General features: G+C 47.4%; 1 protein-coding gene and 1 long non-coding RNA gene across 2 annotated transcripts in view; both read right to left on the bottom strand.

Moving 5' to 3' along the window:
* LOC142581781 (uncharacterized) overlaps nt 1-27,499 on the bottom strand; it is a 167,646-nt gene that overhangs the window by 125,792 nt on the left and 14,355 nt on the right. The gene's annotated exons all lie outside the window — the stretch shown is intronic.
* LOC142582174 (uncharacterized) lies at nt 23,370-26,750 on the bottom strand. The gene has a single exon (XM_075691571.1). The coding sequence runs from the start codon at nt 26,706-26,708 to the stop codon at nt 25,509-25,511; it is 1,200 nt and encodes a 399-aa protein (XP_075547686.1). The 5' UTR covers nt 26,709-26,750; the 3' UTR covers nt 23,370-25,508.

Here is a 27,499-nt window from a genome sequence, read left to right as displayed (position 1 = left end):
GGTATTTTACTGCGCTGTCTGCGATATTGTGATGGTACGTGGTTATTTAGACACGTAGTGTGCGCTTATTAGACATGCGTGTCAAGCTACAACCAATGGATGTTATAGCAGAAATCGTAGCTCATCACCTGATCAACGGGGTAAATGCTGCCCAAAAATGAAATGGTTTAAAACTTCATGACGTTTCGGCTCCGTACAGAAGCCTCGTTCACAAAAAAGTGGCCTGACGCGGCCAGCTTATGTCCGTTTTAGCACGTGACCGAGGCACGTAACATACACAGGTGGAAGATTGCATCATTCCTGTTTAGCATTTTCTTTCGCATTCTGGTTAAGAAGCGATTCCAGATAATGACGGGAAAACCTGTTTCTTTCTGTCGCGATTATGCTTGCCTTGGCCCAGTCAACATCATGATCAGAAGTTGCCACGTGTTCCGCAAGTGCCTTGGAGACAACGTTCTTCTTTCTGACCTCATTCATATGGCCTTTGAGCCGTCTGTCAGAATTTCCGCTCTCGCCGATGTAAACACAGTCACAGTCTGCGCAGGGAATTGCACGACCACGTGCACATTCCATCAGTGCTTATAATTATGACGGTGATGGTCCTCCGCTACGGCACATCTCCACTCTGTCGTATAGGACAAGAATTCCCCAGCAGGAGTAAAACAAGAAATACTCTGAAGAGACGGTAAAATGCAATATGACGTGTTTGGCCGGACTAAATCCTTCTCCTTTGGTCGACGTTATAGAAATTTCTCTCTCGCTTCCTGTTCGTGAGGCGAGGGCCTCTTTCATCTTACAACTACACACACCAAACTTAATGAGATACATAAGTTGTTCAAATAGTAAACCTCATACAGCCCCTCCCCTATTCCCAACGTCTCTTCTCGATTAACGTCTTTTTCTGGTTGGGTTTTAAAGTGTCACAATAAAGCCTGATATCAGCCTTTAAGTTTGAGGACTTCACAAGAGAAGAAGCACAATTCCAGGCGTGTAAGTGTCGCAGTTCTTTCTTAATTACCGGGTGAAAAAGAATTCGCACTTGAACGAGTGCAGAATCGTTCTTTCAGGATTTACCGTTACATATGCATGGCCCCCAAACAACAATTTTCATCTCTCTTGTTTATCTTTCCTCTCTGTAACGCTGCACACACCGTAGTTCCAGATCACAAATGATATTCCTGTTATCAGCGTCACATAGCATTCTTCACAGTAAAGTAGCGCGCGCGGAGTTTCCAGAGAGGAAGCGCAAGCAAGGCAGGTGTTTATTATTTGGGGACAAGATACGCCCGAAAGGATGCAAAACTTTGTGGGGTGTTTCAGTGCGTTCTCAGCAGCCATTCGCGTGTTTTGTCTTCGCCAAAAGTTGCTTTTCATTGTCCCTTGTTTTCATGCGGAAACATCGGTAGCGACACTGAAAACTCTCTCACAGGGAAAATGTCATTGGCCCCAGACCATGGTGACCTCATGCGGGGATGTTCGCGTCTAGGTGCAGCGCAGCTCCTCTTTGCTGTTCGGGCTCGGAGAATTCTTTTCGCAGTAGTTACCGCCAAATTCATTTGCTCGGAGAAAGCTGTCGAACAGAAATTTTTCGGGTTCACGCTTTTCAGTTCAGTTCAGGTTCACACCCCCAGCGACAGTTATGCAGTTTGAACCAGTTCGGAGCTTCCTGACCCGGTTCAGTGGGGTTCAAACTAGTTCAAAGAAAAAAAAGAGATTCGTGTGCGGTTTCCGCAAAAATGGGCCGTGTTATTGATGAAACCTAATATTGTCACGCGCAAGTAACACTGGAAGCCGAAGATGAAGTGTTTGTGGTAGCTGCTGCAGGAAAGAACAGTAAACGACGATTCACTTGGAACTGACTGCTTGCCTTCTCCTCTCGCGACAAACTGGTGGAGGTGCTGGGTACACTCTATGCCTACTGGTCCTAAACAAGATACACACCGACGCCAGTACCTCGGGGATAGCAGGAATCCATCGAAGCAGCCATTCCCTCCAAGGTTTTCCACCGCAATACAGTCCCCTGGTAAGCTCTGCGAGGAAGAGGCCAACAAGAACCGCAAGCCAAACCGAGGGGATCCCAAGTGCTGCTGTACCATGAACTGTCAACGCGCCTCGCATGCCTAACCCGTTACACGGTGACGCCTTTGAGGACGTCGAAGACTGGTTATACCATTTCGATCGGGTCACCGCCTTTATTTACAGGGACGATCGCCGTAAGTTGAAGAACGTCTGCTATTCCCTTTTAGACGCGGCAAGAGGGTCGTACGAGAACCACGATGCTTCATTTACCACCTGGCAGGAGTTTTACCGGCTACTTCGTGACGCCTTCTGTACCCCCGAAAGGAAAAAAAAAGAGCCGAACAGGTATTGTCTTCGAGTTTCCAAATGCCCGCCGAAACCTTTACCATGTTTGTGACGCGATTGTTCCGTCAGGCCAACCCACTAATGCCAGAAGACGAGAAGGTGCGTCTGTTAAAGTGAAACGACAAGGAGCTTTTTGCTGGCCTCGTGCGCAATTCTCCTACAACAGTGTCTCAGTTCGTCTGTGAGGCAATAGTCGTGGAACACATGCGTCGGCAGCGACTCTCGCAGTATGAACGCCAGACCACCATGACTGCTGCATGCTTGCTTGTACCTGCAGATGATGGCAGGGAGTCCCTTACAGAACTAATACGCCAGATTGTTCGAGAAGAACTCCAGAAGTGTTAAGCGTCGGCTCCGACACCTCCGAGTGCCGCCGCTCTTACGGACGTTATTCGGGAGGAAATGAGGCATGTGGTTCATCCCTCGACCCCAACACGTACTGAAACCCCCATGATCTCGTACGCGAATGCTCTTCGGGTCTCTCTGCCATCGACGGCCCATTTCTCGCAGCCGCCTGCTGGGATTCCTCGACGCTTCCCAAGTCCAATCCATCGCACGACTCTGCAAGCAGCCTTTCATCCTGGTCTAGGACAAAAGTCCTTTGTCCCCGTCATACCGGGGACAAAGTCCCCGGTATGACGCGCTCCAGACAACAGTCCTTTTCGCTACCACTGTGGGGAGGCTGGACGATTGTATCACGACTGCCAGTACCGACGAATTGGTCTGCAGGGATACCAGCCGGACGCCCGTTGCCCGCGCTACTGCGAATGTCCGCACAAAATCGAGGAATAGTTGGAAAGAAACCGTCTTCCTCCCGCCCCGCAGCGAAGACAGCCACGGTCGCCATCACCTCGTCGGCACGCGTCACCAAACCGCTATGGACCCACCTTTGATTTCACTGGAGTCAACCGCGGAAGCCCGCGCTGGGGAAACTCAAAGCTGCGACCTCCGGGCCTGAGGCCAATGTCATGCGAACCCTCAAATATCCTCCGCCGACGCCACCCCCTCGCGACGTACCGCTGACGCCTTCATTCGAAACAGTCAAAAGAACTTCCGCTGCTATTACTGATTCCGTCGACGGTTATCCGGTAACTGCACTTGTAGATACGGGAGCTGATTACTCGGTTATGAGTGCCTCACTGGCCACTCGGCTACGCAAGGTGCTGACAGCGTGGGATGGCTCACATCTGATTAGGGCTGGAGGACACCTCGTGTCACCCATTAGACGATGCACCACCAGACTTGCAATTTGTACATAGAGAAAGAAATTCCACAAAAGGGGACACTCCTCGAAAATTGGCAACAGGAAACACGTCACGCCTAGTGTTAATCCCATCCGTCAGTTGACTCAAGCACCGGAAAAAAAGGAATGTGAAATGAACCTACAGACAACGTTTTATCGTTTTTTAATCTTTCCCGCTAAAGGTAACAACTTTTGCATATAAATGAACTTATACTTCGCGACCTATTTTTCTTGCGTTACCTGTAACGACAAGCTATCGGCACGCCAGACGCGTCATATGATGCGTCATGCGCCAAACGCACCACCGAAGCGAGCGAGGCCGGCTGCGCATGTTAAGTTCGTCTCTTCGACGACCCGTCTCTTTTGGATGTAGCCCGTTCGTTGGGTACGCGGCGTTTCCTTGCGTTCCTTTTGCATTTTGACACGGCACCACTGCACTATTGGACTACGCCAAGGTGAGAAATTTTGTTTGACAGCCTGCGACGCACTTCAAACAAATTTAGGCATATATGGCACAATACCGAGACTAGTGACGCAGTTAGCGCAAAACAGCTCGGCCGTTCTAACACAGTTAGTTTGAGTTAATGACTCGTACTGGGAAAGATTTGCGACGCCTTCTATGAGCCCCAACATTATTGTAACTTATTTCAATAGTTTTTGAGCACGCTTGCTGCACTCGGCTATGTGACGCCGTTAGCGAAATGCAGCTGGACCGTGGTGACGGTTTCGCGTGTCATGAATCTTAGTGGGACAAGTTCGTGACGATTTCCCTGTCCCCGAACATTATTGTATTTGGCTACTTTTTGAGATAGTTCTTAGGTACGCGCGCCGCGTCTGGCGTTGGGCGGCAGTTAGCGAAAAGCAGCTCGGCTCTCTGCCGCAATTTCGCGTGATGCATTCTCTGGCCCCCAAAATTATTGTAATTAATTTCGTAGTAACATTTTGGGATACCTTTGAGGCATGCTCGCCGCGCCTGGGGTTCTGAAGCAGTTTGCAAAAAAAAAAAAACAAGCCTGCCGTGGTCACATTTAGTTTAACGCGTACTCAATTTTAGTGGGACAAGTTTGTGAAGCTTTTTGTGGCCCTGCAACAACATCCATTACCTTCTTTCGGTACTCACGCTTGTCGAAAACGCGACGAGCGATTACCAAGAGTGATAACACCGGAGTGTGTTGCTTGCGCCGGCAGGACGCGTAAACGATAACGCCGAGGAGCTCGAAAACCAAGAACATGACAATTCTGTCTTCTGAGCGACTGAAAACAGTCTTTGCACCCACGAATTTGTCTTAAATGCGACTCGAAGGCATTCTGCGCGCGTGTAACATGGTCTGGGTGATAACCTGTGCTGTGGCCGCCTCTGTGTACTTGGCGTACCATAGCATCGACTGATGCCAAGTTGTTTTGGAAACGCGCAGTCACCCGTGTATTTGAGCTCCTAAAGTGTAGGAAATAATGCCCGGGAAGGGATTAATGCTTGAAAATCAGATTTTATTCATATGTTATCGTATTGTTTGGGAGGAGTCTGCTACGAAATGTATGTAAAAGTGAATTTCTCTGTAATGTCGCCCATCCACCACTTATGCACATTTCGCCTTTACACGCAATATTCCTGTTAAAAATTATGGGGTTTTACGTGCCAAAACCACTTTCTGATTATGAGGCATGCCGTGGGGACTCCGGAAATTTCGACCACCTGGGGTTTTTTAACGTGCACCTAAATCTAAGTCCACGGGTGTCTTCGCATTTCGCCCCCATTAAAATGCGGCCGCCGTGGCCTGGATTCGATCCCGCGACTTCGTGCTCAGCAGACCAACATCATAGCCACTGAGCAACCACGGCGGGTAATATTCCTGTTAGGTCAATATACCAAAATGATACATGCTTCTAATTTACTTTTTTTCAGCTGATGTCATCCGGTGGAGCTTCTTACGGCAACGACTGCTGCTTACCTGGTGCCACAACTTTCGATGAATGCAGAAATAGCCTGGAACGACCATTTATATAGAGCAAAATAAACATTTCATCAAGAAAACGTCTTGCGTTTGCTTTATGAGGAACACAGCGATGTGGACTTTACCAGTCACATCAATGTCAATCCCCAGCTGGAACAACTCGAAAAAGAGAGTCTCCTCAGTCTACTAGTAATCATCGTATAGTGACCGTTTCGCCACTACGTCGAAGATCAAGCATACTTCTTTGACCAAACGCAGAATCTTCACTGAACCGACCGTCCAACCTGTTCGCCAACGCGCTTACCGTGCGTCGCAGAGAGAACAGGAAGCTATTCGTCATTAAGTTAAAGAAATGCTAGATGATGATGTCGTTCAAACATCGACAAGTCCTTGGAGTTCACCGTTTTGTACTAGTTAAGGAGAAAGACGGTTCACTACGATTCTGTGTCGATTATCGCAAACTGAACAAGATAACTGAACGGCGTTTATAAAACCCGACGGTATCTATGAATACGACGGTTTATCTTCCATTTTGGATTGTGTTCCGCTCCGGCCACATTTCAACGCATGATGGACACAGTTTTGTCTGATCACAAGTGGCACTCGTGTTTAGTCTACTTACACGATGTAGTTGTTTTTTCCACCGCATTTGAACAACACAAGTGGTTCTTCAGGCCATCCGCACAGCCGGCCTTTCTCTAAAGCCCAATAAATGAGACTTTGGACACGAGGAACCTAAATTTCTGGGTCATGTTGTCATCAGTACTGGCGTTCGCCATGAACCTGACAAAGGCATAGCAGTTGCTCTGTCCCCGATACCGAAGACAAAGCACAACGTGCGCCGATCTTTAGGGCTTCGTGCTTATCACCGCCGTTATGCAAAATAGAAGTGAGGCGTGCAGACAGGACAGAAGAGTAGAGAAATGGACAACACGAACGCCGACTATCAACTGAAGGGAGCGCTGAGGCGAAAAAAGAAAGAAGACACAAAACTCATCTGCACATGCTCAGGAATGGTAACACCACGTGTCAATCGGGTACACGTGCCGGTCTACGTGAGAGATAACTGTTAAGGCACTTAATCTCTTCCTTATGTAAAGTAATCGAAGGCTGATTCACGCACGCACTTCCACCATTATAGATACGCCATGCCTCTACCATAAGACGCGTAACTTCATTCTTATGCCTGTACAATATCGCGCATTCATCTAACTCAGGCGTGCAATTACAATCTCGGCAATGTAGCGAAAGATTAGAAGGCGATCCACCGGTTAACGACCTTTTATGTTCCATTAGCCTATGATTGATACACCGTCCCGTTGGCCCTACGTAGAACTGGCCACAACTAAGGGTAATTTTATAAACCACACCCATACGACAGTCAGCAACACTGTTGCTCTTATTGTGCTTCACTGGACAAATATCTGTTCGTTTATTGCCTTTCTATTCTGTACGGCAGCGCATATCTTACCTAGCTTATTGGCAGCAGTGAAAGCAACATTAACATCATATCTACTAGCAACTTTTTTAAGCCTGTGCAACACTGAATGAATACACGGAATAGCCACTACTCTTTTTTTTGGTATTACTGCTTTCTGTAATCACGTCCGCCCCTCTCGAAACCGACTTCTTTAGGCGCTCAGCCACAGTGGCCACCGCTACATTAGGATAACCTGCTTCTAATAGACGCCGGACCTGCGCATTAAAACTGGCGCTCATTTTGTGCATGCAGGATCTGGTGAGGGAAGAATTAAGGCACAACATGGCAATTCCGCTTTTTACTAATTTAGAATGCTTGGATTGAATGTTTAGCAACGGCTTCGAAGATGCTGGGGAGTACTGCCAACAAACATGATTTTGTTCGAAGATCAAGGAAATGTCAAGAAACTGAATTACCCGTCGCTGAGGAAATTCCTTGGTAAACTTTAATCCTCCCCCATAAAGTTTAAATTGCTCACTTACTGAGGTGGCAGCGGAATCGAATTTTTCCCTATTGCAGAAAATCAGGTAATCATCAACGTAACGAAATATCTTGATAACGCTATCACCTAAGGCTTTCTCTAAGCAGTTGTCAACCTTACTTAGGTAAATGTTGCTAAGGATAGGGGAGACCTTTGAGCCAATACAAATGCCTGATTTCTGCAGAAAAACGCCATCTCTCCACCAAATCAGCGTCGACTTCAAGTACACTGAAAGAATTTCTAGAAAAGCTCCCGTGGAAACACCGCATCTGCCAATAAAAGCCGACTCTGGCACTTGTTCTTTAATGCACTCATTTACGGAATTTAGCAACCCGTCATGCGGCAAGAAATAATACAGGTCTTCGATATCCATACTAAAAGCTGTACAATCACCAGGATTTTCCTCTCTGAAATACTGAGAGGAAAATGATGGCCTGAGAATTACGCAGGCAAAAGGGGTCTGAAAAACTAGTGAAGCTAGGCAGTTCTTTAGGTAACTAGCGACACAAACCTGCCACGTCCCTTTCTCTGACACTATAGCACGAAAAGGAATTTCTTGTTTATGGGTCTTGGCCGAGAAAAACAGTTCTAAGGTGAGGGATTTAGCTTTCTTGACATTGCGGACAAGCCTATCAAGATTATGCCTTGACTAGAGGTCAACCGCACGTTGCTTAACTACCGAAGGCATGAGTTTTACTGGCTGCAAATTCTTTTCTATGGCTGAAATCGCGTTTTCTGAAAACATGTCATCTGGCATAATTACGAAATGACCTTCCTTGTCAGATATTACTGGTCTAAGTTTATGCTCCACAAGGTAATCAACTAACGGTCGGACAGGGTCAGGCGTCTTAAAATGAGAATTTGATTGTTTAATGCTAGCAATGCAATCCGAAATACAGCGTGAGCGTTCTTCTTCCGGGACGAACCAGGTTAAGCAGCGCGGTATTCTTAAAACGTCAACGGGTTTTATGTTAGGCTTAAAACAGTGCTTAGGACCTAAAGCAAGAGTTCTTCTATGGTTATCACTTACGATGGCGTCTCCAAGAACCAGTACGTTATTTGACGGTGAAATATTAGAAAGGTGTTTCCTATTACTTTGTTGAAGCTCCGAAAGTTTCATCCTCCATAGGAAGTCCGCATGTTGCACGGCTAACTTATTCCAGCCGGCGTAGGGGCGGTTCCAATGGCGACCGTCTCCCAGGGCCGCGCAACGGACCCTTAGACACTCCTGGTAGAACCTAACTTGGCGCCATGTTTCAGTGGAAAGAATAGCTCCAATCCTTCTTGCATGCCCAGTTGATGGTTAAAGATGTTGAAGAGGTTGATGGTTGATCGTCTTCAACCATCAACTGGGCATGCAAGGAGGACTGGAGCTATTCTTTCTGCTGAAACCTGGAGGCTTACGAAAAGGGTTCTACTCAAATTGAGGACGACACAACGAGCTATGGAAAGAAGAATGATAGGTGTAACGTTAAGGGATAAGAAAAGAGCAGATTGGGTGAGGGAACAAACGCGAGTTAATGACATCTTAGTTGAAATCAAGAAAAAGAAATGGGCATGGGCAGGACATGTAATGAGGAGGGAAGATAACCGATGGTCATTAAGGGTTACGGACTGGATCCCAAGGGAAGGGAAGCGTAGCAGGGGGCGGCAGAAAGTTAGGCGGGCGGATGAGATTAAGAAGTTTGCAGGGACGGCATGGCCACAATTAGTACATGACCGGGGTTGTTGGAGAAGCATGGGAGAGGCCTTTGCCCTGCAGTGGGCGCAACCAGACTGATGATGATGAAAACCCGTTGACGTTTTAAGCATACCGCGCTGCTTAACCAGGTTAGTCCCGGAAGAAGAACGCTCACGCTGTATTTCGGATTGCATTGCTAACATTAAACAATCAAATTCTTATTTTAAGACGCCTGACCCTGCCCGACCGTTAGTTGGTTACCTTGTGGAGCATAAACTTAGACCAGTAATATCTGACAAGGAAGGTCATATCGTAATTATGCCAGATGACATGTTTTCAGAAAAAGCGATTTCAGCCATAGAAAAGAATTTGCAGCCAGTAAAACTCAAGCCTTCGGTAGTTAAGCAACGTGCGGTTGACCTCTAGTCAAGGCATAATCTTGATAGGCTTGTCCGCAATGTCAAGAAAGCTAAATCCCTCACCTTAGAATTGTTTTTCTCGGCCAAGACCCATAAACAAGAAATTCTTTTTCGTGCTATAGTGTCAGAGAAAGGGACGTGGCAGATTTGTGTCGCTAGTTACCTAAAGAACTGCCTAGCTTCACTAGTTTTTTCAGACCCCTTTTGCCTACGTAATTCTCAGGCACTAGTTCAGTATTTCAGAGAGGAAAATCCTGGTGATTGTACAGCTTTTAGTATGGATATCGAAGACCTGTATTATTCCTTGCCGCTTGGCGGGTTGCTAAATTCCGTAAATTAGTGCATTAAAGAACAAGTGCAAGAGTCGGCTTTTATTGACAGATGCGGTGTTTCCACAGGAGCTTTTCTAGAAATTCTTTCAATGTACTTGAAGTCGACGCTGATTGGGTGGAGAGATGGCAATTTTCTGCAGAAATCAGGCATTTGTATTGGCTCAAAGGTCGCCCCTATTCTTAACAACATTTACCTAAGTAAGGTTGACAACAGCTTAGAGAAAGCCTTAGGTGATAGCGTTATCAAGATATTTCGTTACGCTGATGATAACCTGATCTTCTGCAATAGGGAAGAATTCGATTCCGCTGCTACCTCAGTAAGTGAGCAATTTAAATTTTATGGGGGAGGATTAAAGTTTACCAAGGTATTTCCTCAGCGACGCGTAATTCAGTTTCTTGACATTTCCTTGATCTTCGAACAAAATCATGTATGTTGGCAGTACTCCCCAACATCTTCGAAGCCGTTGCTAAACATTCAATCCAAGCATTCTAAATTAGCAAAAAGCGGAATTGCCATGTTGTGCCTTAAGCCTTAACAGTTATCTCTCACGTAGAACGGCACGTGTACCCGATTGACACGTGGTGCTACCATTCCTGAGCATGCGCAGATGAGTTTTGTGTCTTCTTCCTTTTTTCGCCTCAGTGCTCCCTTCAGTTGATAGTCGGCGTTCGTGTTGTCCACTTCTCTACTCTTGTGTCCTGTCGGCACGCCTCACTTCTATTTTGCATAATGAATCCTTACCAACTAGCTCAGCTTTCTGTCGTTCTAAGGTTCTTTATTACCGCCATTTTGTGCCCAATTTTTCTGAAATTGCCGAATCTTTGCAACGACTCATCCTGAAGGACGTCGGATTTGTTTAGGGCCCGGCACAATCCGACATCTTCCACGACTTTCAGCGACGAGTAATGCCACGCACTAGTAACTTTGGAAGCAGAGGATGAAAAAGTTTGTGTGGTAGCTGCTGCAGAAACGAACAGTAAACGACCGTTCGCTTGGAACTGACTGCTCTCCTTTTCCTCTCGCGACACTATACGTTTTCGATTTGGCGTTTATAATTTATGCGGACCATTTTCTTTCTGCGAGACATGCATTAATCTGAAAAAGAGAGGAGAGAGAGAGAGAGAGAAAAGAAAGGGGAAAGGCAGGGAGGCTAACCAGTTAAGATGATCCGGTAAAAAAAAAGAGGTGCTTTGTACCGTAGTGTATCATAATCATCATCATCAGCCTGGTTATGCCCGCTGCAGGGCAAAGGCCTTTCCCATACTTCTCCAACAACCCCGGTCATGTACTAATTGTGGCCATGTCGTCCCTGCAAACTTCTTAATCTCATCCGCCCACCTAACTTTCTGCCGCCCCCTGCTACGCTTCCCTTCCCTTGGAATTCAGTCTGTAACCCTTAATGACCATCAGTTATCTTCCCTCCTCATTACATGTCCTGCCCATGCCCCCATTTCTTTTTCTTGATTTCAACTAAGATGTCATTAACTCGCGTTTGCTCCCTCACCCAATCTGCTCTTTTCTTATCCCTTAACGTTACACCTATTATTCTTCTTTCCATAGCTCGTTGCGTCGTCCTCAATTTGAGTAGAACCCTTTTCGTAAGCCTCCAGGTTTCTGCCCCGTAGGTGACTACTGGTAAGACACAGCTATTATACACTTTTCTCTTGAGGGATAGTGGCAACCTGCTGTTCATGATCTGACAATGCCTGCCAAACGCACCCCAGCCCATTCTTATTCTTCTGATTATTTCCGTCTCAAGATCTGGATCCGCCGTTACTACCTGCCCTAAGTAGATGTATTCCCTTCCCACTTCCAGTGCCTCGCTACCTATTGTAAATTGCTGTTCTCTTCCAAGACTTAAACATCAGTTTTCTGCAGATTAATTTTTTTGACCCACTCTTCTGCTTTGCCTCTCCAGGTCAGTGAGCATGCATTGCAATTGGTCCCCTGAGTTACTAAGCAAGGCAATATCATTAGCGAATCGCAAGTTACTAAGGTATTCTCCATTAACTTTTATTCACAATTCTTCCCTATCCAGGTCTCTGAATACCTCCTGTAAACACGCTGTGAGTACATTGGCGAGATCGTATCTCCCTGCCTGACTCCTTTCTTTATTGGGATTTTGTTGCTTTCTTTATGGAGGACTACGGTGGCTGTGGAGCCACTATAGATATATTTCAGTATTTTTATATACGGCTCGTCTACACCCTGGTTCCGTAATGCCGCCATGACTGCTGCGGTTTCGACAGACTCAAACGCTTTCTCGTAATCAATGAAAGCTATATATAAGGGTTGGTTATATTCCGCACATTTCTCTATCACCTGATTGATAGTGTGAATACGGTCTATTGTTGAGTAGCCTTTACAGAATCCTGCCTGGTATTTTGCTTGACAGAAGTCTAAGGTGTTCCTGATTCTATTTGCGATTAGCTTAGTAAATAGTTTGTAGGCAACTGACAGTAAGCTGATCGGTCTATAATTTTTCAAGTCTTTGGCGTCCCCTTTCTTATGGACTAGGATTATGTTAGCGTTCTTCCAAGACTCCGGTACGCTCGAGGTCATGAGGCATTGCGTATACAGGGTGGCCAGTTTCTCTAGAACAATCTGTCCACCATCCTTCAACAAATCAGCTATTACCTGATCCTCCCCAGCTGCCTTCCCCCTTTGCATATCTCCCAAGGCTTTCTTTACTTCTTGCGACGTTACCTGCGACGTTACCGTAGTGTATAGGCATGACGTAACCTTTTGTCCCTTCGAAAGGCTTCACGGCGCCTCTTCCCCAAAAATTTTATCTTCATTGAATTCCTGAGGAGTATTCACACAAAATTGTTGTCGCATTTACATTTGTTTGTTTTGTTAGCTGTAGTGCTCCGTATAAAGGTGGGAGACCTGAATTTCTCGAATGCCAAAACGAGTGCCTAATTGAGAGAGGCTTCATGGCGTAGGGTCCGTTTGCAAGGGCTCACCTAGATGGCATGAAAATTTGATCCTGCTGGCTACGGAATATCCCTGCTGCGTGGGTCAAAACCAGTTATTTATGATCGCGTTGCTGAAAACAAAAGGACGGAGTGGCACGGTTCTCTTGAGGGTCTCTGCACGGGGGAAAGTTGTTGCCTATCGACACAACTTTCCGAGGGGTGCTGCTAGCCCCAGTGGATGTGTCCCTCTCATTTTGACGGGAGCCGCTGACTTGACCGCTCCAGAAAGCCTTGTGCAGTTTCACCTATAAGCATGCAACGCGACATATCTAAGTTTTCTCCAACTTCAGATGATCAATACAGCAAGCGCACTTGGCGCGCGAAAGCGATGACTATCGTGCATCATTTATTACTGACAGGCGTAAATAAATTAAGCAAAACATTTCAGTAAGAAAGTGGGGTTAGGAAACATGAATTTTGAATGCAGGGCCAAGTTTTTACTGCGATGGTACTAAGAAATAGTGAACTTCTGTATTAACATTATTTGCACACGTTCAGTCTGTCGAACTGCTGCACCAGAGGGAATCCTTCCTAAAAGAACATACAATTCTAAGGGCCTTACGCAGAAAAATAATTCGAATAGAGACCAGTACTGACAATAAACTTACTAGCTTGACGTATAAAATTGCAGGACTTTGGTTTGTTAACTTTCAGGTGTAGTAGGTTGATTAGAATATTAAAAAAACGTATTAGAGATGACACGTGCAGAGAAGTTTAGTTTTACACTTGTCGACACCCTCTGGGCAGCTGGGCAGTTTATGGAAGTTGAATATTTAAGATGTGACTCGACGACTAACTGCAAGGATTCGAGGATTTTTGTTTGTGGAGTATATTTGGCTGCCTAAACACATCGCACTTGTTTCTAACAGCGCCATGAACTCCGGCTTTTGATAATTAAGTTCATGAGTATTGTTGATGAAGAAGGTTGCACAAAATAGTTCTTGTCCTGTTCGTCTTTACGAGCTAAGCGTTGCTCCCAAAATGACTAAAGAGCTTAGTATTATAAGTACCTTCATACACCAAGCATGAATAAAAAATACTAGTGGAATTGGAGGATGTTCTCGCAAAAATTCCGGTTCTTTGAAAGCATATTGAGAAACAGATGCAGTCATTTCGTCGGCGTCTTTGCCTTTCACATTTCTGTGTTTTGACAACAGCATATTTTTCTTTATAATGTGGTTTAAGTAAGAAGGAATGTGGTTTAAGTCGACAACCGATATGCACGGCTTAGTGCTTGTGCTCGGCATGCGGGGCTGAAGAATGCGGGTTTGCGCGGGGTTTGTACGCGTGGTCAGTGCGCGCGGTCGGTGCGTGTGGAACATCACTTGCGCAACGGGATTTACCAGGTTGCCAACAGGACACGGAAAGAACCACAGGATACGTCTAGGACTCTCAGAGCCTGCTGGCCGAGTACCGGGCCACGCCTGGACACCACCCTTCCTGATCCTTCCGAGCCAGGACTCGCCCCGGTTTCCACCATCTGCATCGGCGATCCTGTTGATCCCGGACTGCGCACCGGTGTGCATCGTTGGTCCTGACATGCTGAGCCCGTGCTTCGCCGTGGTATGCATTCTGACCATGAGTTTGCTCGAGATTCACCCTACGAGCGACGGTCAGGAAAGGACAGGACGCTCCTCCACTCGGCAATGCACAAAGGCTATACAGCAAGGTTCATCGGCCCTCCGACAAGGCGAAGAGAAGGCTCCGCAATCAGAACGTCTAAAAACGCAGGCTTATTAACCCAAGATACAAGAGAATGAGACAGCCATGGCGCTTACGGCCAAACGGCCACTGTAAAAACACCCGCTGCGCCAGGGCTAACCGGGTAGCGGTCCACCAAGCGCGAGAACGATATGTCACGGAAGCAAAGGTCCCATGTAACCGACTCTTTGCGGACCTGTGAGCATCTGTCGCGGCGATGAAATGCTTAACGGAAGAAAGCTGCCGAGGGCGAGAAAGTGATCGGGGGCCATTACTCGGTTTGCCAATCAGGGCGAATCCCGGTGACATATGCTCGCTCGGTGACTCGACGCCGGGAGGGAGCAGCACGGTTTGGGTGGGAAATTAGCGAGCCATGTCTGCCATGTTTTCACTGGGGTTGCTGTTCCGATGGTCTAGCTAAGCACCACGCGCGAGCTAGAGGATGAGGCGTGGGAATGCACCTGGATGATCTTATTCCCACCTCCTAAAGACCGAGGCCAGCCTACAGTGGAGGCTGACCAAGGCCAAGTGACGAGGTTCACTGAGCCGAAAGCGCTCAGCTAACGGGAGAAATTCCTAGAGTGAGGCGCTGTCTTCGTCAGGACCATGTCAGAAAGACAGTATCACAGCAGTTCGAAGAGAGGAAGATGTCGCTTCTATTGATGCGAGTCCATGGGCCTGCCTTGATCACTAAAGACCTACACACCGGAACGAGTAGCCACAGCAAGGAGGAAATGGCGGCAGCCAAGGAAAGACGGGGCGGGGCAGCACCATGAGTCAGCCAGCAACACTTGAGGTCCGCCGGACAGGAGCTGCCAGTAACGCGCGAAGCATGGTTGCCATTTGGGCGCAGCAGCTCGCCGCCAGAGTTCTTGGGCACCCTGGTTTGCCTGCTGACAGGAATGGCAGCCTAGGATAGTCGACAGGCAGCCACGTTAGCAGTGGTAGTCGGAGTGACACACTCGGCTAGGTGCCTGAGCTTGACTGGGCGATCCGGCCACAGTGAGTGGTAGCCGAGGCAGCAGAAGCCAAGGCCGGCACTAGATGTTTCTGGTCCTCAAGTTAGGAGTCATCCACGTTGGGCAGGACTACAGACAGCAGGCCACATGATCAGCAACAGACTGGCGGCATGGTAGGACTAGGTGCAGGGAGAAAACTGGGCAACGGAGGGGCGAGGACACGAAAGCCCCCGGCACAGCCGTGTTGCCAAAGAACGTGCCCGTGCGGCAGAGTGCCCAAGAAGAAGCGTTTGCCGTGCTAAGACTTGGGGAACACATAAGATCGTATGGCGACAAGGCGACAAGAACCTGTCACCGCTTTGATGTGCGCCCTCACGCCGTAGCTGCATTTCACTGTTCAGTGGCACGGTAAGGAATGTAGTCCAGCTACATGCTAGTGGGAGAAAACTGACTAGGCGCGTCATAGGGCAGGTCAGCACGAGAGGGTATATTAGACAAAAAGGCCTGCCACCAGTTGAATGTGCGCCCTCACCCCATAGTTGAATTTCCTTGTTCACCTGCTCGTTAGGGAATTAAGTCTGGCTACCAGTTAGTGGGAGAAAGGCTGCCTAGGTGCTTTTTCGCAGGTAGCATGGCCTGGGGTCAGCCGTGTCGCCGTTTGCCTGCGATTTCTTGACCACTTCTGCCTTTCCTCAGTCGCTGCTCCTGGCAACAAAAGGTTTGAGGTCCGAGACATGAACTGGACCGTTGACTAGTTTTCCTTGAGCGTGAGCCAGTTTGTATACCAGAGGGGGAATTGGGGCCTCCGCTTGGTACGAGCCCAACCATTTGGCCGTTGGGGAAGCAGAGATGCCTTTCGTTGTATTAATTAAGACATCTGAGGACGAGATCAAGACGTCTGAGGACGAGACCGCAGACACGCGGCACATCCTGATGTGACCGGTCGTAATGGGCCTTTTGTGGAGCTCGCGCTTTTGGCAAGTTGGAACGGTCCAGTTCAAGGGCCGCGTCCATCCGTGAGCACAATTCCGCCACGTAGCCGGAAAGGCCGGGTTTCAGAGCGCACGCCCTGCTACAAGTCCGGACGACGGGGTGCATGGGTTTGGCAGTTGTCTCCCGAAGTTGAGGAAAGCGGGCATGTACCCAGTTGGATGGTTACCTGTTAACCACAAGGAGAATCCTATCTCTTTTAGATAGACGGCCGAATATCTGTGTCGCCAGGCAAAGGCCCCGAGCAAAGGCTTGAGGTTCCGGTTAATTTGCTCTGTTGGGTTGGCCTGTGGGTGATACGTGGTTGTCTTGCAGCGCTTAATGTCAAAGGCGGCACACGCATTCACGATAACCTTGACCATGAAGTAGGACGTGTTTTCCCTGATCAGCCGTGCCAAAAACCGAAGTGGTTAAAGACCTCGGTCAACTTCTTCCATCTTCCGCGTTCCGTTAACTTCTGAAGGGCAAGAAGCTCAACCCATGTCATTAAGTGATCTGTGACAGTCAGGAGAAAAACGTAGCCTCGTCTGCTTCTGGGGAAGGGTCCCATAATGCCATAAGCCGCTACTTGTCAAGATAGCTGGCTGTCGATTGGCTGCATGAGCCCAAGGGGTTTGCTTGCACGAAGTTATACGCAATGGCACACGTGGCGTGAGCGGGCGTAGTGAATAGCTTCATGCCTGGCCAGGTAGCGGAGCAGCAGGACTTTTGGAAATCATTAAGGCCACTACATGTCCGGCCAACCGCAAGTCGCGGAAATAGCTCAGGGTGGCTTTCGTTAGACTGCGGAGTATCACCACCTTGAACCAATCCTAGGGAGCTTCCTCAGATGGGGTATGGCACAGGAGAACTCCATTGGCTTCAAGCGTATGCGTGCCTGCAACAGTAGCAGGTGCGTCGCACTCGGCGCCAGCAGCAATGCCAGCCGCCCGTGTATGCCCTATTGCATTGCTGCCTCGCTTCTCTTGTGAGCTCTACTTTGAGCCTGTCAATGATATGTCGAAAGAACGGATCACTGTGCTGTGCCTTAAGTGCGTCTTGCCGGCTGTAGACAATACCAGCACAGCTGATGGGTTCCACCAGGTACGCGTCTTCTCCTGAGGCTGGCGATCTGGGGATCGCTTCGCCGTTGGCGATCGCGCCGATCGAGCCATAGGAGACATTGGCTCTGGCCTCTATAGAAAGCGAATTGGCGCCATTCGAGTCGAGGGAGAAAAAAACTCCAGTTTCTACTGAGGCTGCGGTGTCTACTTGGTGCGAATGCCCATAGGAATGGCGGACAGGAGCGGCAGACGCGGAAACGGGAGCGCATGGCAAGGCCTCCACCACCAAGTTTCAACTTCCTTTCCGGTAGCGCATAACAAAGTTGTACTGCTGCAGTGTCAACGCCCAGCGTGCGAGGCGGCCTAAGGACTCACACAAGCGCTTAAGCCAGGTGAGCTCCATGTGGTCCGTCTCCACCAGAAATAGCGCTCCGTCAACGTGGCGTTCCCTCGACGTAGGCTGGGGTTCTCCAAATAAAATATTCAGTTGGAACTAAGCTCTTGTTCAGTGGTATTTGTTCCTCTGTGTGTCCTTGTTTCACTTGCGCTGATTGAGCATGTCTGAATTAATCGTGACCACCTGGGTTTCTTTAACGTGTACCCAATGCACGGTACAGGGGAATTTTAGCATTTCGCAATGCTGCCGCCATGGCCGGGATTCAATCCCTCACGAGCGGGCTTTGCAGCTCAATGCCGAAGCCACTACGCCACAACGGCGGATTCTTTTTCTAGTTCATCAATTAAGTGTTTTTGATAAGGGCAGCATATAACGTGATCATATTGACGGCTAGGTTTTACACGAGTGTCTTGTAGGCAGTCAAGTTAACATGAGATGGGGCTCCACTTCCTACGTATAAAACCAAGTTGTTTGAATGTTTGTGAGCATGTTGCTTCGACATGCACGTCCCACATTAGTTTGTCTTTAAATTCCCCGCTAAGAACTTAAGTTTGCATTTTTAACTCCGAACCCATTAAATCTTAATTAAACTGCTGAGGCATTTATTTATGTGTTATGATTGTAGACACTGTGTTGCTAACATTAATTTACATACCGAACCTTTAACTCCAAGAAGCAATGCCATTAAGTGATGTTTTAAGCCTTAATTTATCCTCCCCAGAACACGCATCAGTATAAATGGCAAAGTTATCGGTGTTGGGACTGGGCGTCCGAAGACGTGGAATGCACTTTACTAGTGGAGGAGTAAGGGAACGTGAAGCTGGGCCCAATATCCAAGACGTTTTACAAACACGTTTACATTTACATATTTACAAGAAAATTCAAAGTAATACGGAAAAAGTTCGTGACGAAGTTGTAGCCGCCGATCATTCCCGCCGTCCGTGGCTCCTTTTATGCCCTGCATGGTCATTGTTCAGTCACTTCCCCCAATCTGGCGTCAGGAGACCGATCACATCAGGTCCCAGCAATCCTGAGGTCGGTTGCCCTTTCTCTCTCAAAGGAGCTTGATCGGAAACGTGCGCACATCACTGGGCACAAACAGGGAAAGGGGGAGCGTACGCTGACTTCGACCGTACAGTGAGTCTGCCCCCGGCGTGATCATGCCAATTTGGGCGGCCGAAAAGTGATGGCCGTATCCATCTTAATTGCTCAAACCTCTCCTGAACGAGGTACTACCCCAGTGGTCCTGAATCATCCGTGTTGAGAACTATCTTGACGAGGCTGTCGGCCCGTTTCCTATTCTCGCGCGAGCCGTGAGCAGAGGGTGTCGCTAGGGGGGGGGGGGACGGCCAATCTGAACATCGGCTAAAAAGCCTTAATGTTACACCTGATTTGACACAAAAGTAAATATCATTTACATCCGACAGAAACAAGGTAATGCCCCGAACGCAACCGCTGCGATACTCCAGAAAGAGCATTAAGCAGGGAAGATTCTGTTCAGCGCAACGGGACATACTGCGTGCAGTGTGATAAGTAGGCTGCAATCCATAATACTATTTTTCAGTCACTACCAATGCACTTCACTTTTTCGATTAACATGTGATTTACAACGTATTCAAAAGCATTTGAAAAGTCTATGAATATGTCGTGAGCTTGTAATCCTGACTTTATAATTGTGGCATAGTCATGCGTAATTTCAAGAAGCTGCGTAACTGTTGAAATGCCTTTTCTAGAACCGGTCTGTCTTGAATATGAGTTCATTACATTCAAAGTAGCTGATTTGAGCTTTATTGACAATGTGTTGCATTCATTTGCAAGCAGAACTAGGAAAGAGATAGATCTGAATTTATCGACTAGTAATTTATTACCATTTCAATTAACAGATATAACTTTTGCACAGAGCCAATCTGCAGATACTTCAGCCGAAGCTAAAAGTGCCGCGAATATTATGCGAATGAACGCAGATAACTGTTCTGCGTATCGTTTCACGAAGGCGTTAGGAATGTTGTCGTGACCGTGCGAGTTTTCCCACGACGATTTGCAGATGTAGATAAACAATGCCCGACTCAGTAATCACTATCTCTGGCATCACCGGCAAGATGCTATGGAAGCGGTGGAAGGGGATGCGTGTATGAAGACTAAATTAAAGTAAGCAATAAATCAATTTGCTAAAGCATGAGGGTCTTCAACAAAAGTGCCTGAAATATACGTTGAACTAATAGGCTAGCTTTTGTCAGGCAGGTATCACCAAAATTTACCGGGCTCATCCTTCATAAAATTAGTTAAGGTGTTAGAATGTTCCTGCCATCTCTTATATTATCTTTCAATTCCATTGATACTTTGATTATATTAGCACGATTTCTTTTCTTCCTGCGCATTTTGCGAAGTGTTCCATGTAGACTTACGTCTAATTGTTTTGGTTTTTAGTGGAATAAAATTTGCCTTGCAGTACGTAACATATGCACTGCTTTGATTTGAACGATTAATCATTAAGAACCGATGTTTCGGCCAAGTGTGTGCAACAATGTCCCAAGAAAGTCTATAACTTGATTAAGGTGGCGAATTGGATGTGTTGGTATATACTTGAAAACGCGGCAGCGCAAAGAAGACGCGGATGGAGACCACACGACAAACACAAACGCTTAACTTGCAACAACATTTTTGTGAATGATTCAGGAATATATACGCGATGTCCGAGCCAGGGGTTATCATATGCGCATGCGTAAGTATGCCAGGTCTTTGTCTGAAATAATGAGATTAGCTTGTTGGGCTAGTTTGTACATGGTTATGCTAGGACAATGGCAGCAAACTTGAATAAGGGAATAAATTGAGAGGCAGACAGACAAAACGACAGGAAGGTCGCTGCAATCGGGCCATCTTTTTCAGATTGTGTGAAGGTGGCCCAGCGTTACGACGTGAAAGACGTGTTCTCTGCCCCTCACAAGCTGTCAGTTTTTGAGGTTGACCGAGCCGGCGGAAACCCAGCAACGGGATTGCGTCTCCAAGCTCAGATGCTCTTTTGTTGAGTGCGCAGGTGTAGTCTATGAAATTCCTTTCAGGCGCGAAAAAGTGTACGTTGGCCAAATTGGGAGATGTGTTAAGGATCGATTAAGAGAGCACGCAAACAACGTGAAAAATGCGTGTGAAGCAAGAGATTTTGAAGGATTTCGGCCAAGTAATTTTCTGACTTGCAACAACTGTTCGCCTGACCCTGCAAACACTCAGTTATCAAGAAGAGCAAAGCGCGTGTGACACGGGAAATCGCAAAATCCGACCAGGTTTCTAGACTTGAGGTATGTGTCATCATGGCCTCCATCATGCTTTCAGACAAATAGATGACATACTTGCACATGCCCAGATGATAACCCCTGGCTCAGACAGCACGTACATATTCGTGATCATTCCCGAAAATGCCGGAAGTTCAGCACTCGTCTTTGTCATCTCGTCTCCGTCGGCATCTTTGCCGCGCTGCCACCTTTTCAAATTCTATAACGCTTTCACCGTTAGCGTCATTGTAATCTTTTACAATGACGCGGAAATCAGCAACAGTGCGATTTCTGCATAGTTTTAACGCGATAGCGTTAAGGAGCTCGTGTCGCAGAAAAGCCGGTGTCGTCGGCGTCGGGGTCGGCGTCCGCGGCGTTGGCCGTGAGCGATAAATCACGGCAGGCACTACATAAATAAAAAGCAACTTCCAAGATGGGCTGGGTGGGAATCGAACCAGGGTCTCCGGAGTGTGAGACGGAGACGTTACCACTGAGCCACGACTTTTTTTTTCTTTATTACCTTGATTTCAACACCACTCAAACGCGTACAAAGTAGGTCATTTGGTGCAGAAAAATAATATTACATCACTTCGAGAGACTGTACATATTTAAAAGGCACTCAAAGAGGATATCACAGACGCCAAAGTGTCAAGCTCCTCAAACCACTCTGGAGGTTCAATCATGTGCTTGAGGGCATCACGTGTGTACCTAAGACTTTCACCTAGGTGTTCCCTCGCAGACCTTTCATCTACGCGGGCATTCCTGATATCCATGCGCGTTTTCCACACGCTGCTCATACACAAAAGCATTACCAAGTCAGCCGGCACTCCCCCTGTGTCTGCACACGGTAAGAACCGAATACCGAAAGGACTTAACGGCAGTTCTTTCTTCAGAGTTCGTTTTAGAACATCCCACAAGAAAACTGAGTCATGACAATCCAAAAAGATGTGCTCAATAGTTTCAGGTTTCTTACATATGATGCAGTTAACAGACCATGGAACAAAGAAGCCCTTGCTTTGCAGCCATGGCTTCACAAGGAGAGTGCCCGAATGCAATTGAAAAAAGAAGGTTTTCGCTGAAGATCGAACCGGCATTTTTCTAACGCGTTTCAGCACATTGCGTTCAGGTCCTAAGTTATACATCATGCGGTAAACAGGATGCGGCAAGAAAACATCAACCAGATCACTATAAAGTTTCTTACGCGTCACTGAAGTCAAAAATTCATTCGAAAAATGCGCTTTCAGTAAAGAAAAGGACATAACAACTTCCCTCAGAAAGCCAATTGGTGTTCGAGTACGTTCATTTGCTGATGAGACAACCCACTCAGGCAAGGAAGAACTCAATCTCACCTGAATAACAGTACGCAGAAATATATCACTTTGGTCCCTTAAGAAAAAGAACCTACTAACAATCTGTTTCAAAAACAAATGTGTTAATCCTAGTCCTCCATTTTTCACCGAATGAAACAAGTTACACCGGCTAGTTCTCTCCCAAGTGGATCCCCATATATATACCGCAAACACTCTGTGAAGTTTCTGCACCGAAATCCTTGCCATGCATAACACTTGTAGTACATAATACACCTTTGTAACTAAAAACAAATTGCAAACACTAGCTCTTGAAAACATCGAAAAATTATGCCGGCCCCACTTTTCTGTCTGATCTTTAACTCTTTTTACTTCTTCGATCCAATGCGCGGCACTGTCACGATAATGTTGTAATGGCACCCCAAGATATTTTCCAGGGGTAACGCTCCAGTTCATATTGCAAAAAAACTCGGGTACCTGTGGCCAGCTGCCGTGCCATAAACCTAGGCACTTAGCCCAGCTTACAACACTTCCAGTTGCGGCGCAAAAGGAAACAACCTCTTTCATAGTGTTATTCACGCTTTCTGTATCACGGCAAAAAATTGCCACGTCATCTGCATAAGCCAGAACTCTAGTCTCAATTCCTGCGTAGATAAACCCACGAATAGATTGGCTCTTAATTATTTTCAAACAGAAAGGCTCTAAATACAAGGCAAATAAAAGAGGCGACAAACAGCATCCTTGTTTTACTGATGATTCCACTTTCATACTGGCGCCTAATTTTCTATTAATTACTAACTGCGCAGTGCAATTTTTGTATACCATTCTTACTCCATCTGTTATCACTGCACCGGCTTTAACATGTTCTAAGATCAAAAATATGACATCATGGACGACTCTGTCAAAAGCCTTTTCAAGGTCAATTTGTATCATAGCGACTCTGTCCTCTCTCTCATCGCAGCATTCCAGTATGGTCCTTGCAGTATGTATATTCGAAAAGATCGATCTGCCTTTGATACCGCATGTCTGATGGGGGCCCACAAGTTCTTTTATAACGGTCTGCAATCGTCGCACCAGTACTTTAGTATAAACTTTATAGTCCGTATTTGTCAAGCTTATTGGTCTGTAGGCTTCAACCGCCAAAAGTCGCGCACGATCTTTTACTTTAGGAATTAAAATAACGTGCGATGTCCGAAAAGAAGGAGGTGCTTCCTTATTCTCGTACATCTCCCTTATCACGCGATGTAGTGCTACAGCTATTCCCCTTTTAAAGCTCTTATAGAAAGCCCCTCCCAGACCATCAGGCCCCGGCGACTTGCCGGGAGTAAGTTCGTCAATCGCATCCTCAACTTCTGAAAGGCTTATTGGTCTGTCGAGCGTTTCACAGACCTCGTCTGATAATGTTGGCATTAATGGCAAGAAGTCAGTTCTAAACCTTTCGATATCACATGTCTTTTTCCCCATCAAACTTTCATAATAAGACTCAAATGCGTGCTCAATCATTCCAACATCACTAGTGACTTCCCCTTGATAACTTATTTCTGTTATTTCTTTGGAAACCGCGTGTTTCTTCTCGTCACTTATTGCTCGCTTGGTAGGCGTCTCCCCCATCCATAATCTCTCCGCCCTTGCCCTTAATACCGCACCCCTGTACTTTTCTTCATCGATGACTTCAAGTTCAGACTTAACTTCTTTAATTTCTTTCGAAAATAAGCCAGGCGAAGAGCTTTCTGCGCTGAGCATATATTTTAGCCTAAGGTGTAATTCCTTCTCACGCTCTTTTTCTTTGTGACAGACTACGCATGCTCTTTCTATCGCGGTGAATTTAACGTCTCTTTTGAAGAGTTCCCATTCTGCTATGAAGAACGCTGACGTAGTTATGCTGAGCAAATTTTCGAGCTTTTCTTGAACTGCCTTTTGAAAAACGTCGTCTTGCAAAAGCTTATCATTTAGCTTCCATAAGTCCCAGCTGAATTTAGATGGTTTTTGTTTCTTTCCTATGGTTGACATAACGAGGCAATGATCGCTAAAACTAACATGTAACACTTGATAACTTGAAAATAACGGTACAAAGGCTAACGGAGCATAAATTCTGTCTAGCCTGCCATGACACTGACCTTGATAGTGCGTATACATGGTATGGTTTTCACTTGACAACACGTAACCAATGTCTTCAAGCTCTTGTTGCCTTACAATAGAACTTAAAAGCAACGCACTTTTATCACAAACACTAGTCAACTTAGATTTATCTTCTGGAAAGCAAACACAATTAAAATCACCCAGTAATATGACATGTCTTTCACAATTCAAGTACTGCTGAATATCACCAAAAAAGACTTCCCGCTCCCGTGCCACGTTCGGAGCATAAACACATATAGCCCTCCAAGGCATCTCTGAAAAAGTAAAATCGCAGAGGACCATTCTGCCATCCTCGGATGATGTGACGGCTTCAACTACAGCAATACTGCTACGCAAAAGAATAAGGCAGCCCCCAGACCTACCCGCCGCATGACATACACTTACGGTATATCTAGGACGGAAAACGTTAACCATTTGCTCCGTGCATTCATCAGTTGCAATTTTTGTTTCTTGAATGGCCAATAAGTCAATATTATTTTCAATAAGAATACGGTTAACTTGGCATTGCCTTCTACGCCCGCTAAGTCCACGCACGTTCAACGTCGCGACACAAAGACCAGTCGAAAAATTAGCTGCCATTTAACGGGAGGAGAATCCAAACCAATTACCGCACATCGTCCGTCTCACATCTGCTACGATGACTCGACGGTCAAGGGAGGCGGACCATGGTTTTCTAGACATCAAAGCCCAATGACGACGGCCGACGCACATCCTGCCCACAAACCCCAGTCTCCACACCCCAACAACGATTTTTGCTAACCCAGGAACGCCTCCGCTAACGCGGAGGCGTCTGGGTTGTAGAACGGCGTTTGGCAGGAACGCCGGGCTTGGGCTTGAACGCCGGTCGGCGTCCCGGGGTAGCTTTCGGAGGAGGCTCGTCATTACCAGTCTCTTGACCCTTTTCCTCTTGCTCATCCGCCTCTTCGTGAAGCCTCTTAGCAGGTGCACTACTTGACGTTGGCATCACGGTGTCGTCAGTTTCATGCTTTTCACCGGTCGTCACTTCTGCTGATGTGCACGTTTCTTTGGCCTCTTTTACCTCGACCTCTATTGAGTTAGTTGGTTCCACCGTGTCATCCCATGGGTCTTTCCAGCCGTCCGATGACTTTTCTTCATTAACAGTCATTGCCTTCTTCAGGGGCGTTAACACCGAGGGCTGGGTCTCTTTCCCTTCGCCTGCGGCTTCCACTGCGTCGACCACGTCCATCAAGTGATCTGTGACATCTTCCTTCAATGCCGGGCCTGTCACTGTGGCATAGGTTCGGACGCACTGGGTCTCGTCGTGGCCGAAGCGACGACAAAGCCCACAGCGTGGTACACGGCACTCGCGTCGGATGTGCCCGATGCCGCGGCATCGGAGGCAGAGGGGAGCTCTGCCAGGGACGTGCACGAGCGCAACATCTTCCGCCACTCGCAGCTGGTGGGGCAAGTCTTCAGCGGTGACGCCTACCTTCAGCTTGATAGTGACAGTACGGGTGGTTGACCCTTTGTCAACGCATCCTTGTACCCGCCACCTGTCCCTGGTGATCTCAGTCACCTTTCCAAAAGGCGACAAGGCAGTGCGAACGTCGTCGTCAGGTTCACCGTGAAGGAGCCAGTAGAGCTTGATACGGACGCCTCTGTCACACGGGTCGACGACCACACAGCGGTGGTCTTTGACATCAAACGCGTCTGCAGCGATAATCCTCTTTTTCCCTTCTTCGTCCTTGAAAGTCACCGCCCACAGATGGTTCATTTGATATGCACCCAGTGCAACCACTTCCGGCATGAGAGACAGCCGTGTAAGAGCGTCTCGAAAATATTCCACTCTGTAAGGCCTCGCCTTAACGTCACCATGTAAAAAAACCGTATGAAGAACGGACGCACCTGTTGGCAGCGTTGGCAAAATCATTTGGTAGTCCTGACCTGGTTTTTCAGTTGACCTGATACCGCGGCCCAAAAGGGTCGCTGAAGCCGCTCGTGAAGAGCCCGACATTCCGCGTCCGCTCACCTCGGTGGCTGAAGAGGAAGTGTGACTGAGCCACGACTTCGATGCTTCAAAGCGGTACAAAAGCGCCTCTAGTGAACGCGGTGTTACCTTAGAAACGAGCTGTTTCTAAGGCTCAGGCGTGCGTCGCTTGCTCAGGCGCACATTTCGTTGTCGCGCCGAACGCTGCGTTGCTCGACGCTCACCGCGTCCGATGCGGGGCGCGTAGTCGCTGCGCCGTAGCCCATTGTCTTACACCCCTTAACGGGTCGACGGGAACGCTGTCGCGTTCCACTCTTGAAGGCGAAGCTTAAGCGTCCTCCAAATTTTTTGGTGTGTCATCGCACCAACAGCGTCTCAGAAGCGCCGCTAGCGTCTCAGAAACGCCGCCAGCGTTTTGGCAAAAGCTATATAAGCGCGCACGCTCTGGAGGTGGTGGTGATAAACTTTATTGAAAGGGGAAAGGGTAAAGAGGGACGTGGCTGAGGGTTAGGGCTCAAGTAAGGCCCTGGGCCTGCTTGGCCTTTTCCGCCCAGTCCACCAGTTCAAGTTGTCGGTCGACGTCCCCGGAACTGAGCCAGGCTGTCCAGTCAATCTCGCTGCTGACGGGGGGATGAGAGAACGGGAGCGAGGTGCATTCCCACATTATGTGTGTGAGTGTTCCTGTTTCTGAACAGAGCCTACATTTGTCGCTTTCCCTGCCCCCTGTGATTTAGTTAATGTATTTTGGGTGTGGGTATGTATTTGTCTGAAGTCGCCGAAACGCGACCGCTTGCGTTTTGTCGAGTTGCTTGGCCGGT

This window comes from Dermacentor variabilis, chromosome 5 (assembly GCF_050947875.1).
Source record: "Dermacentor variabilis isolate Ectoservices chromosome 5, ASM5094787v1, whole genome shotgun sequence".
Classification (NCBI taxonomy): Eukaryota; Metazoa; Arthropoda; class Arachnida; order Ixodida; family Ixodidae; genus Dermacentor; species Dermacentor variabilis.
Note: the sequence above shows the minus strand (reverse complement) of the source record. Positions and strands in the feature narration are given on the sequence as shown.

Excerpts from the sequence above, each read along its gene's own strand:
- LOC142582174 (XM_075691571.1), bottom strand. The coding sequence starts at position 26,708 with ATGTCGGGCTCTTCACGAGCGGCTTCAGCGACCCTTTTGGGCCGCGGT.